General features: G+C 46.0%; 1 protein-coding gene across 2 annotated transcripts in view; it reads right to left on the reverse strand.

The window, feature by feature from the left end:
• Window positions 1-215: 215 nt before the first annotated feature.
• The window catches only part of RNF212 (ring finger protein 212), a 73,333-nt gene continuing 59,056 nt past the window's right edge, over window positions 216-14,492 (reverse strand). For both annotated transcript variants that reach the window (XM_082253066.1, XM_082253065.1), the window contains 3 exons: window positions 8,022-8,082; window positions 6,808-6,847; window positions 216-441 (listed from right to left, as the gene is read on the reverse strand). In XM_082253066.1, the coding sequence (XP_082109192.1) occupies window positions 243-441; window positions 6,808-6,847; window positions 8,022-8,082 (300 nt within the window). In that variant the 3' untranslated portion in view covers window positions 216-242. The remainder of the gene's footprint in view (window positions 442-6,807; window positions 6,848-8,021; window positions 8,083-14,492) is intronic.

Raw genomic sequence — 14,492 nt, forward strand, 5'->3', positions numbered from 1 at the left:
AGTGACAAGGACATGGCAATTCTGTCAGGATCAACAAGTATTTTTCTGTATTTCCTAAAAATGTTCTTAGCATGAAAAAAAAAAATAGGGCAGCCAGAACATCTAAGGACTGTAAACTGCAATATATTACATATTGTTATTGTGTTTAATTATCCTTTAAGCATGTGAAAAAGTCGAAGGGCAAGAAGGAACATCAACAAAGAACATTGTGTATCCATCTAATCTACATATGGAGAAGATTCTTAATGACGGCGCTGCAGGATGTTGGTAAGGGTAATTGGCTGTCGGACTTTTGATGATTGGGAAGAGGCTGATGTCTGGGAAAGCAGCTGAGAGTCTCTTGGGCTTAAAAAGTTCCAGGAACCTCTACTACGGTCCATCTGTGATACCGACTGTGACAACTGGTGATGGAGGTTGGGCTGCAAGGAGCCACCCATGGACCTGTATAGAACAAACCAAGGATTCAATGTTCAAAGACATTTCTAACACTGAGCATGGTGTTCAAATGGAACAGTTTACATTATAATAAATACAGTGGGGAAAATAATTATTTGATCCCCTGCAGATTTTGTAAGTTTGCCCACTTAGAAAGAAATTAAGGGTCTATAATTGTTATCAGAGGTGTATTTCAAATAATAGAGGCAGAATATCGACCAAAAATCCAGAACAAACACATGATACAAATGTTATTTTACTAACTGAACCGCAACTCAATTTATAAGTATTTGATCCCCTAGCAAACAACAATAATTCTGGCTCCAACAGACTGGCTACAGTATGTGCCCATGTGGTACACAGATTAGTCCTGTCAATTTAGGAAGGTGCTCCTAACGACAACTCGTTATGTGTATAATGGCTCGTTTCCACTGAGCTTTCTGGTACGGTTCGGTACGGTACGCTATTTATGCCGTTTCCATTATGAATGGTACCCTAATTCCGAACCGTACCGTACCACTTTTTGGTACCCTTTCGTTGGGGTACCAAGCACATTAGTACCGTACCAACAGGGTGGAGTTACAATCTGCAGAACTTTGGTTGACAGAGAATCGTCTATCACAGCTTTCCTGCTACACCACGCCTATCATGAAAGGGTACTATTGGCAGTGGAAACGCAATGTGTACTGTTCCGAACCATACCGTACCACTCAGTGGAAACGAGGCATAAAAGACACCTGTCCACAGAATCACTTTCTTCAATTTAAACCCATCATGGGCAAAACCAAGGCGCTGTCAAAGGACATCAGGGGCAAGATTGTAGACCTGCTTAAGGCTAGAATAGGCTACAAGACTATCAGCAAGAAGCTTGGTGAGAAGGATACAACTGTTGGAGCGATTATTTGCAAATGGAAGAAAAACAAAATAACCATCATTCGCCCTCGGTCTGCAGCTCAATGCAAGATTTCAACTCATGGGGTAAGGATGATCATGAGAAAAGTGAGGTATCAGCCCAGAACTACATGGGAGGAGCTTGTGAATGATCTCAAGACTGTTGGTACCAGTGTCATCAAACAAACCATTGGGAACACAATATGCTGCCATGGATTGAAATCTTGAGGCGCCTACAAGTTCCTCAAGAACGCACATGTACAGGCCTGTCTGAAGTTTGCCAGTAAACACCTAAACGATTCAGAGAAGGATTAGGTGAAAATGCTGTGGTAAGATGAGGCCAAAATTGAGCTCTTTGGCATTAACTCGACTGACTGACTATGACCCTAAAAACACCAGTCTAGCACGGAGATGGAAACATGATGCTTTGGGGCTGTGTATCTGTTAAAAGTACAAGCCGACTTTGCCGTATTGAGGGGCCAATGGGCGGGGCCATCTATTGTAAAATCATGGATGAGAACCTTCTTCCCTCAGCCAGAACACTGAAGATGGGTCATGCAGGGTTCGTACGGTCATTAAATTCCTGAAAAAGTCATGGGATTTTGAAATGGCACTTTCCAGGCCTGGGAAAGTTTTGAAAAATGACTGAACCCCACAAAGTTTTGGAAAAGTTTATGGAATTGAGAAAGGCACCACTGTGGAGCAGATGCCTAATCATTTTATTGCCACATTTTACATGGTGTAAGCGTCTATCAACATAGGAGGTAGCCGTCCTTCCGGGTCCGCGATTTTTTCCTGAGACTGGCCAGCAGCAGCCGAGAGATGACACTAGAGAACCAATCAGGGACTCACTTCTGATCGAGGCAGCGGTGAAGCGCATAGTCACTGGAGGGCCGCATGAGCGTGATGACGCGGGGGGCGGTAACCGGTTTCGGACCCGGAAGGACGCCTACCTCCTATGGAGATAGAGGCTTACACCATGTAAAATATGTCAATAAAATTATTAAGCATCTGCTCCACAGTGGCGACTTGGTCATGGAAAAGTCATGGAATTTTATTGGTAAAAATGTGTATGAACCCTGGTCATCGATGGGTCTACCAGCATGACAATGACCCAAAACATACCACCAAGGCAACAAAGGAATGGCTCAAGAAGAAGCACATTAAGGTTATGGAGTGGCCTAGCAATTCTCTATACCTTAATCCTATAGAAAATAATGGATGGAGCTGAAACTTCGAGTTGCCAGGCAACAGCCAAGAAACCTTAAGGATTTAGAGAAGATCTGTAAAGAAGTGTGGACGAAAATCTCTTCTGAAATGTGTGCAAACCTGATAACCAACTACAAGATACATTTTATCTCAAAAGAAACGTGCTTGCCAACAAGGGTTTCTCCACCAAGTACTAAGTCATGTTTTGCTTGGGGATCAAATACTTATTTTACTCACTTAACTGCCATGAATCATTGGCTGAAACCTGCTGACAAAAACCATGCTGTGTCCAATCACAGCGGGAGTCTGTGAAGTGGGGGGGGGGGGCATGCCCTGAACCCAGAAGAAGGTGCAGACGTACAGGTACGTGACTGTGCCTGTACATGCCACCCCCAGTGACACTAAATCCTTATTCTCCAAAAATAATCCATACACATCCACTACTTAATAGTCCTGTAATTTTTTTTTTTTACAAAAATTGTCCTGAAAAATCTTTATCACTTTATGCACACTGTATATGTTGAGTTAAAAGGTGATCTGTCATTAACCAATTTTTGTCTTTTGCTCTTTAACAAAGTTCCTTTAATGTGAAAAATAATCAAATCTAATTTACTTCAAAAGAAAGGCATAACACGTTAGCTGAACTCCAGGAATTCAGTCACTTTATATAATGTTCTGGATTATTAGGAGTTAAGTCCAACAAGGTGCATGCCACCTCATGGACTTATCTCTTTAATTACCAATATGTAATTGTACTGAGCGCTAGGAACATAACAGCTGCTAAACTTCCAGCGTTCTGACACTGGACCCTCTGGCCTCAGCTCCTGCAGCTGCAGTGTTGTGTACAGCAAAGGCCAAAAGTTTTCAGAATGACACAAATATTAATTTTCACAAAGTCTGCTATCTGCTACTCTAGTGTTTTTACATATTTTTGTCAGATGTTACTATGGTATACTGAAGTATAATTAGAAGCATTTCATAAGTGTCAAAGGCTTTTATTGACAATTACATGAAGTTTATGCAAAGAGTCAATATTTGCAGTGTTGGCCCTTCTTTTTGAAGACCTCTGCAATTCTCCCTGGCATGCTGTCAATCAACTTCTGGGCCACATCCTGACTGATGGTACCGATTCTTACATAATCAATGCTTGGAGATTGTCAGAATTTGTGTGGGTTTTGCTGTTTCCCCGGCCTCTTGAGGATTGACCACAAGTTCTCAATGGGATGAAGGTCTGGTGAGTTTCCTGGCCATGAACCCAAAATTTGATGTTTTGTTCCCCAAGCCACTTAGTTATTACTTTTGCCTTATGACAAAGTGCTCTATCATGCTGGAAAAGGCATTGTTCCTCACCAAACTGTTCTTGGATGGTTGGGAGAAGTTGCTCTCAGAGGATGTTTTTGTACCATTCTTTATTCATGGCAGTGTTCTTAGGCAAAATTGTGAGTGAGCGCACCCCCTTGGCTGAGAAGGAACCCCACACATGAATGGTCTCAGGATGCTTTACTGTTGGCATGACACAGGACTGATGGTAGCGCTCACCTTTTCTTCTCTGGACAAGATTTTTTCCAGGTGACCCAAACAATCGGGAAGGGGATTCATCAGAGAAAATGACTTTACCCCAGTCCTCAGCAATCCAATCCCTGTACCTTTTGCAGAATATCAGTCTGTCCCTGAAGTTTTACCTGGAGAGAAATGGCTTCATTTGCTGCCCTTCTTGACACCTGGGCATCCTCCAAAAGTCTTCTCCTCACAGTGCGTGCAGATGCACTCACACCTGCCTGCAGCCTATCCTGAGCAAGCTCTGCACTGGAGGTGCCCCAATCCTGCAGCTGAATCAACTGTAGGAGACGGTCCTGGCGCTTGCTGGACTTTCTTGAGGGGCCCTGAAGCCTTCTTTACAAATGCAGTGGGAATGTTTTTTTATGGGATTGAGTTAATTTTCATGGCAAAGAGGGACTTTGCAATTAATTGCAAATTCACCTGATCACTCTTCATAACATTCTGGAGTATATGTGCAAATTGCCATCATAAAAACTGAGGCAGCAGACTTTGTGAAAATTAATATTTGTGTCATTCTCAAAATGGCCACAGCTGTACAGTTGCTCTACCCACCCCTCCCCTCCTTCTGCCCAATCACAGAGCACTTTGTATTAAGTGAACTCATTTACTTCTGTGAATGAACAGACAATAAATATTTAGCTGCACTGCAATCCAAATGAACCAACATGGTATGTTACAAAATAATATATAACAAAAAATCAAATACATAAAAAAAATAAAATGTCCCAAATAGTTCAAAAAGAGATGTGAAGAAATGATGATCCTCCGAAAACACCTCTCATAGAGAGTGCTCCACCACACAGACTCAATCCCACTTACTGGAATTATATGACTAAAATTATAAAGAGTCATATCTCACTTGTATTGCTGACTCCTTCACAAGATGTTTCCATTTACCCCTGCAAGAACACCACAATGTGCATCGGCTCTTCAGCCAGTATCACCACGTATGTACCCAAAAGGAGAATAACAAACTCCCCATATTGGGAGATCCAACTAAAATTACTTTAGTAAACGCTAAAATTGCTATTACAGGGATAAAAAACAATCAGCGCTGTGTAAAAACATCCAAAACTGAATAGATATCACAATATCACCTCCCTTCTGTAAAAAGTGTGATGACATCACAGGCTCTGCCTGCTCCGCCCTACATGTTTCGTCACAACTGACATCTTGCTGGAGTAAATGGAAACATTTTGTGAAGGAGTAACCCATACAAGCGAGATATGACTCTTTATATTAGTCATATCATTCCAGTAAGTGGGATTAAGTCTCTGTGTGATGGTGGTGGAGCACTCTATGAGAGGTATTTTTGAAGGATCATCATTTCATCACATCTTTTTTTAGACTATTTTGGACGTTTTATTTATTTTATGTATTTGATTTTTGTTATTATTTTGTCACATACTATATTGATTTATTTGAAATGCAGCACAGTGCTTTATTTATTGTCTATTTGTTGCTGTGAAAATATCTCATGGTGTGCTGACAGCTCTTATAATCACTATTATTTAAAAATGTTTTTTTACCACTAGCCTGGTTTCATTCACATACACTATATTGTCAAAAGTATTGGGACTCCTGCCTTTACACACATATGAACTTTAATGGCCTCCCAGTTTTAGTCTGTAGGGTTCAATATTGAGTTGGCCCATCCTTTGCAGCTATACCAGCTTCAACTCTTCTGGGAAGGCTGTCTACAAGGTTTAGGAGTGTGTTTATGGTAATGTTTGACCAATCTTCCATAAGCGCATTTGTGAGGTCAGGCACTGATGTTGGAAGAGCAGTCCTGGCTTGCAGTCTGCGCTCTACTTCATCACAAAGGTTTTCTATCAGGTTGAGGTCAGGACTCTGTGCAGGGCAGTTTGTCCACCCCAAACTCGCTCATCCCTGTCTTTTTGCACCTTGCTTTGTGCACTGGTCCAAATCATTTTATGGAGGGGGGATTATGGTGTGGAGTTTTTCAGGGGTTGGGCTTGGCCCCTTAGTTCCAGTGAAGGGAACTCTTAAGGCATCAGCATACCAAGACATTTTGGACAACTTCATGCTCCCAACTTTGTGAGAACAGTTTGGTGATGGCCCCTTCCTGTTTCAACATGACTCTACGCACCAGTGCACAAAGCAAAGTCCATAAAGACATGGATGAGCGAATCTGGGGTGGAGGACCTTGACTGGCCTGCACAGAGTCCTGACCTCAACCTGATAGAACACCTTTAAGATGAATTAGAGCAGAGGCCTGACCTCACAAATGCGCTTCTGGAAGAATGGTCAAACATTCCCATAAACACACCCCTAAACCTTGTGGACAGTCTTCCCAGAAGCGTTGAAGCTGTTGAAGCTGCAAAGGGTGGGCCAACTCAATATTGAACCCTAATGACTAAGACACCATTAAAGTTCATAGTTTTTAAAGTTGCAGGCGTCCCAATACTTTTGACAATATAGTGTACATATTCTGTGAACAGCAGAGGGGCAAGGTGGACAGAGATGCTGTGTGTGAGAATACAGCGTCTCTTCTGTCAGAGCCTGGGAATATAGTGGTAGCTGTACTCCCGGGGCTCCGTAAAACTGTCCAATGTAAATTACAGATATAAGTTCACAGGTGGTATCCACCTCGCTGGACTTAACTTTTAAAAAGTGGCTGAACTCCTGGAGTTCAATTTTAAGATCACTACATCTAATAAACCAACATCAACTAATTTTTAAATAGTTTACCTTATTGAGCCTGTAGTATTCGTTTTGTGAGGAATGTGACCTGTAAAATGAAAAATCGCTTACTACAAATACATAGGTAAACTCTAAAAAATATCCTTTGTAAGGTTTGGTTCACAATTGTGTGTTGTGGGAACAAGCACAAAATCATGCAGGTTTACGCAATGCACAAAAAAAGGCGCATCCCTTTTGCAAGCACAAATGGTGCCAGTAATTCTTAATAGCACCTTTAAACATGCAAAAAAAAAATCTGCGACAAAACTAATGGCAACGCAGGGCCATGTGTTTTAGTGTGACATCATTTAAAAAAAGGGTAGTGTAGGCAGGTGCAGCTAGCTAATCTGCCACTAGGTGGCTTTGTTCCAGAATAGTATCTGGTTACAGAAAGCAGTGTCATCAGGTGCTAGGCCCCTTTTAGTTAGAGCCCTCCTGTAGTGATGTAATGGGTAAGTCAGTGCCCATATATAAGCTAGGTTGGAAGGAGCTCTATTGCAGTTAAGGCATGGGAAACAAACACCCCACATTTAGGCGGATGCAGCCAGCAAGTTGAGGCCCTGGACAGGGCTGGATGCTGGGGAGAGGTAGACCTGTACCCAGGAGAGCCAGTTGCGGACTTCCTGACCTTTATGGAGGTGGTGGCTGGGGGTGGGTGGCTATTCCACTGTAGGGTCCTGGAAGAGGTATACCCATGGAGACTGCAGAGATCCTTTACCCGTGAGTACTAATAACCCTGGGTGGAGGGAAAGACTATTAGAGAAGATGGCTTACTGAAAGTGCTGCAAGATGCTTTCACATATGACTGCTGCAGGCTGTCCACTACATATGATGGACAATGTACTGTCAAATGACCCCGGATAGTATGTCAGTGTAATTTGACTGTGCCATTTCCCACATTTGGCAATTCACACATTCGATTGCTGATCTACATTACCCAGGATCTAAAAACGTATGAACTTGTTCTGCCCAAAAAATGGTGGCCCACTAAGCTTACTATAAAGGAAATTGGCTATAGCTATCTATATATAACATATGCAGCAATTGAAGTGACTGGGAAAAGTAACATATTAACTATAAACATGACAGAATAGAAGTTTCTTTGATCAGATTTCAATATAAATCTCTCAGCAAAAAATGTCAAAATGATATAGAGTGTAAAAATCATTTGATTTGTCTATTCGACATCTTCATATTCTGACAAAGTAAATGTATGAACTCACCTAGGCATCTCTCATGGGGGGAAGTTATCAGTGACAATCTGGTTGGTGCAGCAATAGTAAACTAGGAAAACATAATAATATAAATCTATTACCCAATTGAAATCTGGAAGATTTACCCCCGTTCATGACCAGGCCATTTTTTGCGATACGGCACTGCGTAACTTTAACTGACAATAGCGGTCATGCTGTACCCAAATAAAATTGATGTCTTTTTTTTCCCACAAAAAGAGCTTTCTTTTGGTGGTATTTGATCACCTGTGCCTTTTTTAATTGTTTGCGCTATAAATAGAAAAAGACCATTTAAAACAAAAAACAGTATTTTTTTCCTTTCTGCTATAAAACATATCCAATGAAAAAATAAAAATGTCTTCATTAGTTTAGTCCAATATGTATTTTGCTAAAGATTTTTGGTAAAAAAAACCCCTAAAATACGTATATTGATTGGCTTGCGCAAAACTTATAGCGTCTACAAGCTATGGGATATTTTTTTTTTTTTCACTAGTAATGGTGGCGATCAGCGACTTATAGTGGGACTGCAATATTGCGGGGGACAGTCGGACACTAACTGACACTTTTGACACAATTTGGGGACCGGTGACACTAATACAGTGATCAGTGCTAAAAAAAAAGAAAAAATAGGATTTTGTACTACCTCAAAATCCATTTCTCTGATGTTCTTTGACAGACATAGCTCCTGATCTTCTTAACCATTGGGTTATACTGCCCCCCTACAGGAGTAGGACACTAGGCAGAAAAAAAGACTGACTACGCCTATGGGCAGTCCCAGGGGGTATACTCCCTCTCTCTGCTATACGTACTCAGTTTTGTTGTGTCAGAAGAATTACAACTCCACAGAGGGGTGGGTGCTGTGTCCGTCAATGAACATCAGAGAAATGGATTTTACGATAAGACAAAAATCAAATTTTCTCTTTCATTCATTGCGGACACAGCTCCTGATCTTCTTAACCATTGGGATGTCCAAGAGCAGTGTCAAACATGAGGGGTGGGAACAGCAAGAAAAAATTCCCAAGGCTAATCCATAGCCAACCAGGTAACAGTAGCTGAATCAAAAAACGACTGGAGTCCACCTGAAAAACATTATACCCTCAAAGAAGACCAGGTCCTCTAAGCAGCAGCCTGCAAAACCTTGCGGCCAAAAGAAGCATCCGCAGATGCCAACCCATTCACCTTATAAAACTTTGTGAAAGTGTGCACCGGCGACCAGGTGGCAGCCTTGCAAACCTGCGTCACTAACGCCTTATAAAGGATGGCCTAGGAAGCACTGAGTGCGCCTTGACAGGGAAAGGAGGAACCTGACCCTTGATTGAATAGGCCTGAGTCACCGTCTGTCTGATTCATCTGGAAATGGTCGCAGAGGCAGCGGACAGTCCTTTCCGAGGCCCATCCGTGAGCACAAATAGTGAGTCTGACTTCCTCAAAGACTCTGTATCTGCCAGTTACACCTGAATTGCCAGAACCACATCCAGGGAATGCAAAGCAATTTCCTTAGAATGTTTTGGCCTGGGGCGCAGGGAAGGCAACACAATGTCTTCATTCAAATGGAAATCGGAGACAACCTTTAGAAGGAACGACGGACAGAGGCGAAGCACCACCCTATCTCTGTGAACTACCAAGTCAGGTGAATGACAAGATGACGCTGCCAATTCCGACACCCTGCATGCAGAGGTGATCGCCACCATAACAGCCATCTTCTGGGACAGCCTAAGCAGGGGAATCTTCTGAAGATTTTTAAAGGGAGGCTTCTGGAGAACTCAGAGCACCAAGTTGAGGTCCCAAGGTGGAATGGAGACAGCACTGGAGGAGCCAAGTGTCGAACCCCCTGAAGAAAGGTGGGAAGACAAGGGAGTGCATGGCCAAAGGTCATTGAAAAAAGACCGGCAAGGCCGAAACCTGGCCCTTGATGGTACTCAAAGCCAATTTCTGCTAAACCCCCCCCCCCCCCCCCCTGTTGAAGGAAGGTCAAGACCTGAGCCACCGACAAAGAGCGAGGGTGAACCCCAAGAGACTCACATCAAGAAATGTAAGTTTTCCACGTCCGATGATAGATCTTCCTAGAGGTAGACTTCCTGGCCTTCAAAAGCATTGGAATCACCAACGCAGACAAACCCCTATCCTTCAGCACCTGGCTTTCAACAGCCAAGTCGTCAAAGCCAGCGACTGTAAAGCAGGATGGAAGATCAGCCCTTGGGACAGCAGATCCTCCCTGAGAGATAGTCTCCAAGGGACGTCGGCGGCCAGCGGCACCCGTTTGGCGTACCAAGACCGGCGAGGCTAGTCCAGAGCCACTAAAATGACTGGAATCCCTTCTGCCTCGATCCTGCGCATGAGTCTCGGCAGAAGCTTGAGGAGGAAAGGCGTAAATAAGACGATACTGGGCCACCAGCGCGTCTGTGGCGTCCGCCAGAGGATCCTGTGACCATGCCACAAACCTCTGCACCTTTATGTTTAGCCGAGGCACCAACAGATCCACTTCGGGGGTGCCCCACTGGAGACACAACTGATGAAACCCCTCCAGATGAAGGGACCACTCCCCTTGATCCAACCCCTGCCGACTGAGATAGTCTACCTGCCAGTTGTCCACCCCTGGAATATGTACGGCGTAGAGGGCTGGAACTAAAGGTTCTGCCCACGGTAGAATGCCGGCTACCTCTAGAGCCGCCAAGACACTTCTTGTGCCCCCCTGGTGATTGACAAAAGCCATGGCCCCGGCGTTGTCCGATTTAATTCGCACTGGACACCCCTGAAGACGATCCATCCAATGATCCAGACACAGTCTGATCGCTCAGAGTTCCAGGAAATTGATCGGTAGTCTGGACTCCCTCAGTGTCCAGACCTCCTATACAGAGTTCCGGCCTAGGATGCTTCGCCACCCAGACAGGCTGGCGTCTGTGATGACCAACGTGCAATACAAGCGGAGAAAGGATTTTCCCTGTTGAAGCGCCGGATAACGAAGACACCAGATCAGGGACCCTCTTGTTCCCCGCCTAAGCCGGATCTGATTGTCCAGAGACTGCGGACACTTGTCCCATTTGGCCAGAATCTCCCTTTGCAGGGATCTTGTATGGAACTGTACAAACGGAACTGCCTCGAAGGTAGAAACCATCCGGAACAACCCCCGCATGCAAGTCTGGTAGGAAGACCACCTGCTGGACAGCAGGAGATGAATTGCAGCATGCAATTTCTGGAGTTTGTCCAGAGGAAGGAACACTCTGGCTAAAGCCGTGTCCAGAGTAAGACCCAGATAGTCCAACTTTGTGGAAGGAATCAGAGCAGACTTCCCTCAGAGTCTGTATAGTGATTTCCACGTTGTCTACCAACGCAATAGGGGACTCCGCTCACAGGAGAAGGTCATCCAAGTAGCCCAGTACTGCGATCCTCTACTGACGTAACAATGCCAGCACCAGGGGTCAAAACTTTGGTAAAGACCCAAGGAGCGGAGACGAGACCAAAGGGTAACACCACAAACTGATAATGCTCCTTTCCCACGGCAAAGCGGAGGAAGCACTGGTGACCGACACATATTGGAATGTGTAGGTAAGTGTCCTTGAAGTCGAGAGAGGCAAGGAAATTCCCCTGATGCAGGGATGCCACCAATGAACTCCATTCTGAACTTCTGTACCCGCATGAAGCAGTTCAGTGCCTTGAGGTCCAGGATTGGATGCACCTTGCCCTCCTTCCTGGGAACTGTAAACAGGTTTGAAACCGTTCCAAAGTCGGAACCAGAACAATCACCCTTTGAAGTAGCAGGTCTTGCACCACCCCAAAGAGAGCCTATAAGTGGTCCGGGAACAGGCGCATGTTGGAAGGAAAGAAGCTTTCCGGAGGGTAAGATCGAAACTCGATCTTGTAGCCGGACCGTATTACTTCGTGGACCCATTTGTCTTCTACCAAGAAAGTCCACGGGTCCGGGAACCAGGGAAGACGTCTCCCCACCCCAGACATGGGTGAGGGCGCACCTTCATGCTGAAGGAGCCTTATCCATGGGTCTGGAGAAGCTCGCTCTTGACTTGCAAGACCAAGGTAGCTTGGATCCTCCCGAGGAGGCCTTGAAAGGTTTTGATCCCTTGTCATTCGACCCTGGGGGACGAAAAAACTTCTTGTGAGCCGAGAAGGAGGGGCCGCATCTATGGCGAGGATCCTTGCCCTTACTAGCCTGCGGAAGAAAGGTATTCTTCCCCCTGTTAATGATGTCGTCATGGTGAAAAGGACGATCACTTAATGCTTTTTTTAGAAGTCTGGTCCGCAGACCAACATTTGAGGCAAAAAACAAGCCTAAGGACCCCTGCCGAAACAGATAGTCTAGCAAGCAAGGGAGCCGCATCTAAATATGCATCACAGATAAACTGCAGCTCCTGGACCACCTGGTCCGCTAGCTCAGCAAAGGCAGGGGGGAGCTGCTCCCCCTCCAGGTCAGGGCGTAAAAGTTTAGCCCACTCGGTCACAGTTTGTGATACCAGGGCAATGGTGAATACTGGTCTAGGTGCCGAACCAGCCACAGTGAACAGTGAGTCAGCCGGACCCTTAAAGGCTGGAGACTCTTCAACCGGAATCATGGTTTACCTTGTTTAATCTAGAAACCGGAGGGTCCACCACCTGTGGAACGGTCCAAATTTTAAGAAGGGACTCCTCATAGGGGTACCGCATAGCAAAGGGACCACAAGGGGAGGTTTTGGCTGTCACCACTCCTTTGCAACAATTCTGTCAAAATAGGAGGGGAAAGGAAACACCTTTGCCGCTCTGGACAGCTTGTGAGTGCCAAAGGGAATCGGTGCCTCCGTGGCAGCTTCAGCTGCGTCCTCCATCTTTAAAGTCTCACGCACAGACACAATCAGTGCATCCACCAGCGCCTTTTCGTGTGCAGCTATGGGTGTATAGGAATCATCCTCACTATTTGAGAATTCAGAGTGTGTGGTCGCAGACCCAGCAGGGTGAGCCACGTCTGCGGTGGCCGAATCAGATTCAGGATCTGAGGAGGCCGGGGAAGGCAAGAGGGGGGGTGCTTTTTGCAAGCCCGCTGCCCAAAAACCACCTCCACCCGAGACACAAAGGGCTCCAGGACCGCCGTCAGTGCATCAATGGATGGTTGGGACCTGGAGGGCCTCGCAGCCTTTGAGAGGGGGTCAGGTGGGGAAATTTGCTCCAAGGACTTCATGAGTCAATAGGGGAACCCCCACCAAAAAAAGTGCAAAATACTGCTAAGGAACACCCTCACTTCTCTGGCAGCACCACCCGGTTGCAAGTAACAGAGCACCAAAAGATCCTGCAGCAGAGAGGGAGAGTACCTCATCAGACTCGCCACCCCACAGAAGAAGCACCAGCAGCACCAGGATAATCTACACCCCATGTGCGGCGTCCAGGGAAGCAAAAGACCCAGGAGATGACGAGGGGCTCTCACAGCCGAAATCGCTGCCCAGAAAGGCTCCACTGTCATGGCCGCCGCTATTTCCAATGCCAGGACTAACGCAAAATGGCCGCCGGACTACACAAACATGACCGTCGTGCATTACAGCACACAGGCTACAACAAAATGGCAGCCCTGCATGGCACCACACAACTCCCAGGGACCCAGGAGGGAATTCTAAGCCTCAGAAACAGGCACAGGCAAGAAGGGGGGCACTGGCAGGAGCTCCCACCAGGTACAGCCCCCCCTCCCCACAGCCGACTTCCTGGTCACCAGCGGCACAGCCCCCATCACCAGTACAGTACCCTGCTCCAGCCCCAGGAGGTAGGCCAGACCACCCCACAACCCCAGCATAGATGAAGGGGGGGAGCTAGATGGCCCACAGGGACCGCTAGACACAGATGAGGGGGGAGCCTAACGGGAAGGAGGGGAACCTGGGGGTCTGACCGTCCCATGGAAAGGCCCACATCCACCCCAAGACCCTCCAGGAGGATAGGGGGGGGCAACTACTTACCATACCAGGAACCAGACGGGCACCACTCCAGACAGAACCTCCTCTCCATCGAAATAGGGGGCTATCAGCCAAGAGGAATGCTGCGATGCAGCCAAAACCTGGGCGTATGCGACATCGCGAGGCGTTTAACTTGCAGGCCAGCCCCCGTCTCAGGGGGCTATGTTGCGGCCGACCTAACGCAGGGCTGAGGTCTGCATGCGCTCACTGGCCAGACTGGGGTGACTACTGGATCTAGATTATCCAGCCCGTCGCCCATTCCAGCAGTTGATTGTAGATCTCGCAGCGAAAAAACTGAAAAAATCTATCTAAAGGGGAAAAGAAAAGCCAGGACCAAAGATCCCAGCAAGGAACTAGGTCCTTACTCCTGACTAGGTGGAAAAAAATGAGTACCTATAGAAGAGAGCCTAGGACTGCCCATAGGCGTAGTCAGCCTTTTATCCTGCCTAGTGTCCTACTCCTGTAGGGGCAGTATAACCCAATGGTTAAGAAGATAAGGAGCTGTGTCCGTCAATGAAGATCAGAAAAATGGATTTTG

Source organism: Pelophylax lessonae, assembly GCF_965119305.1.
Source record: "Pelophylax lessonae genome assembly, chromosome: 4".
NCBI lineage: Eukaryota > Metazoa > Chordata > Amphibia > Anura > Ranidae > Pelophylax > Pelophylax lessonae.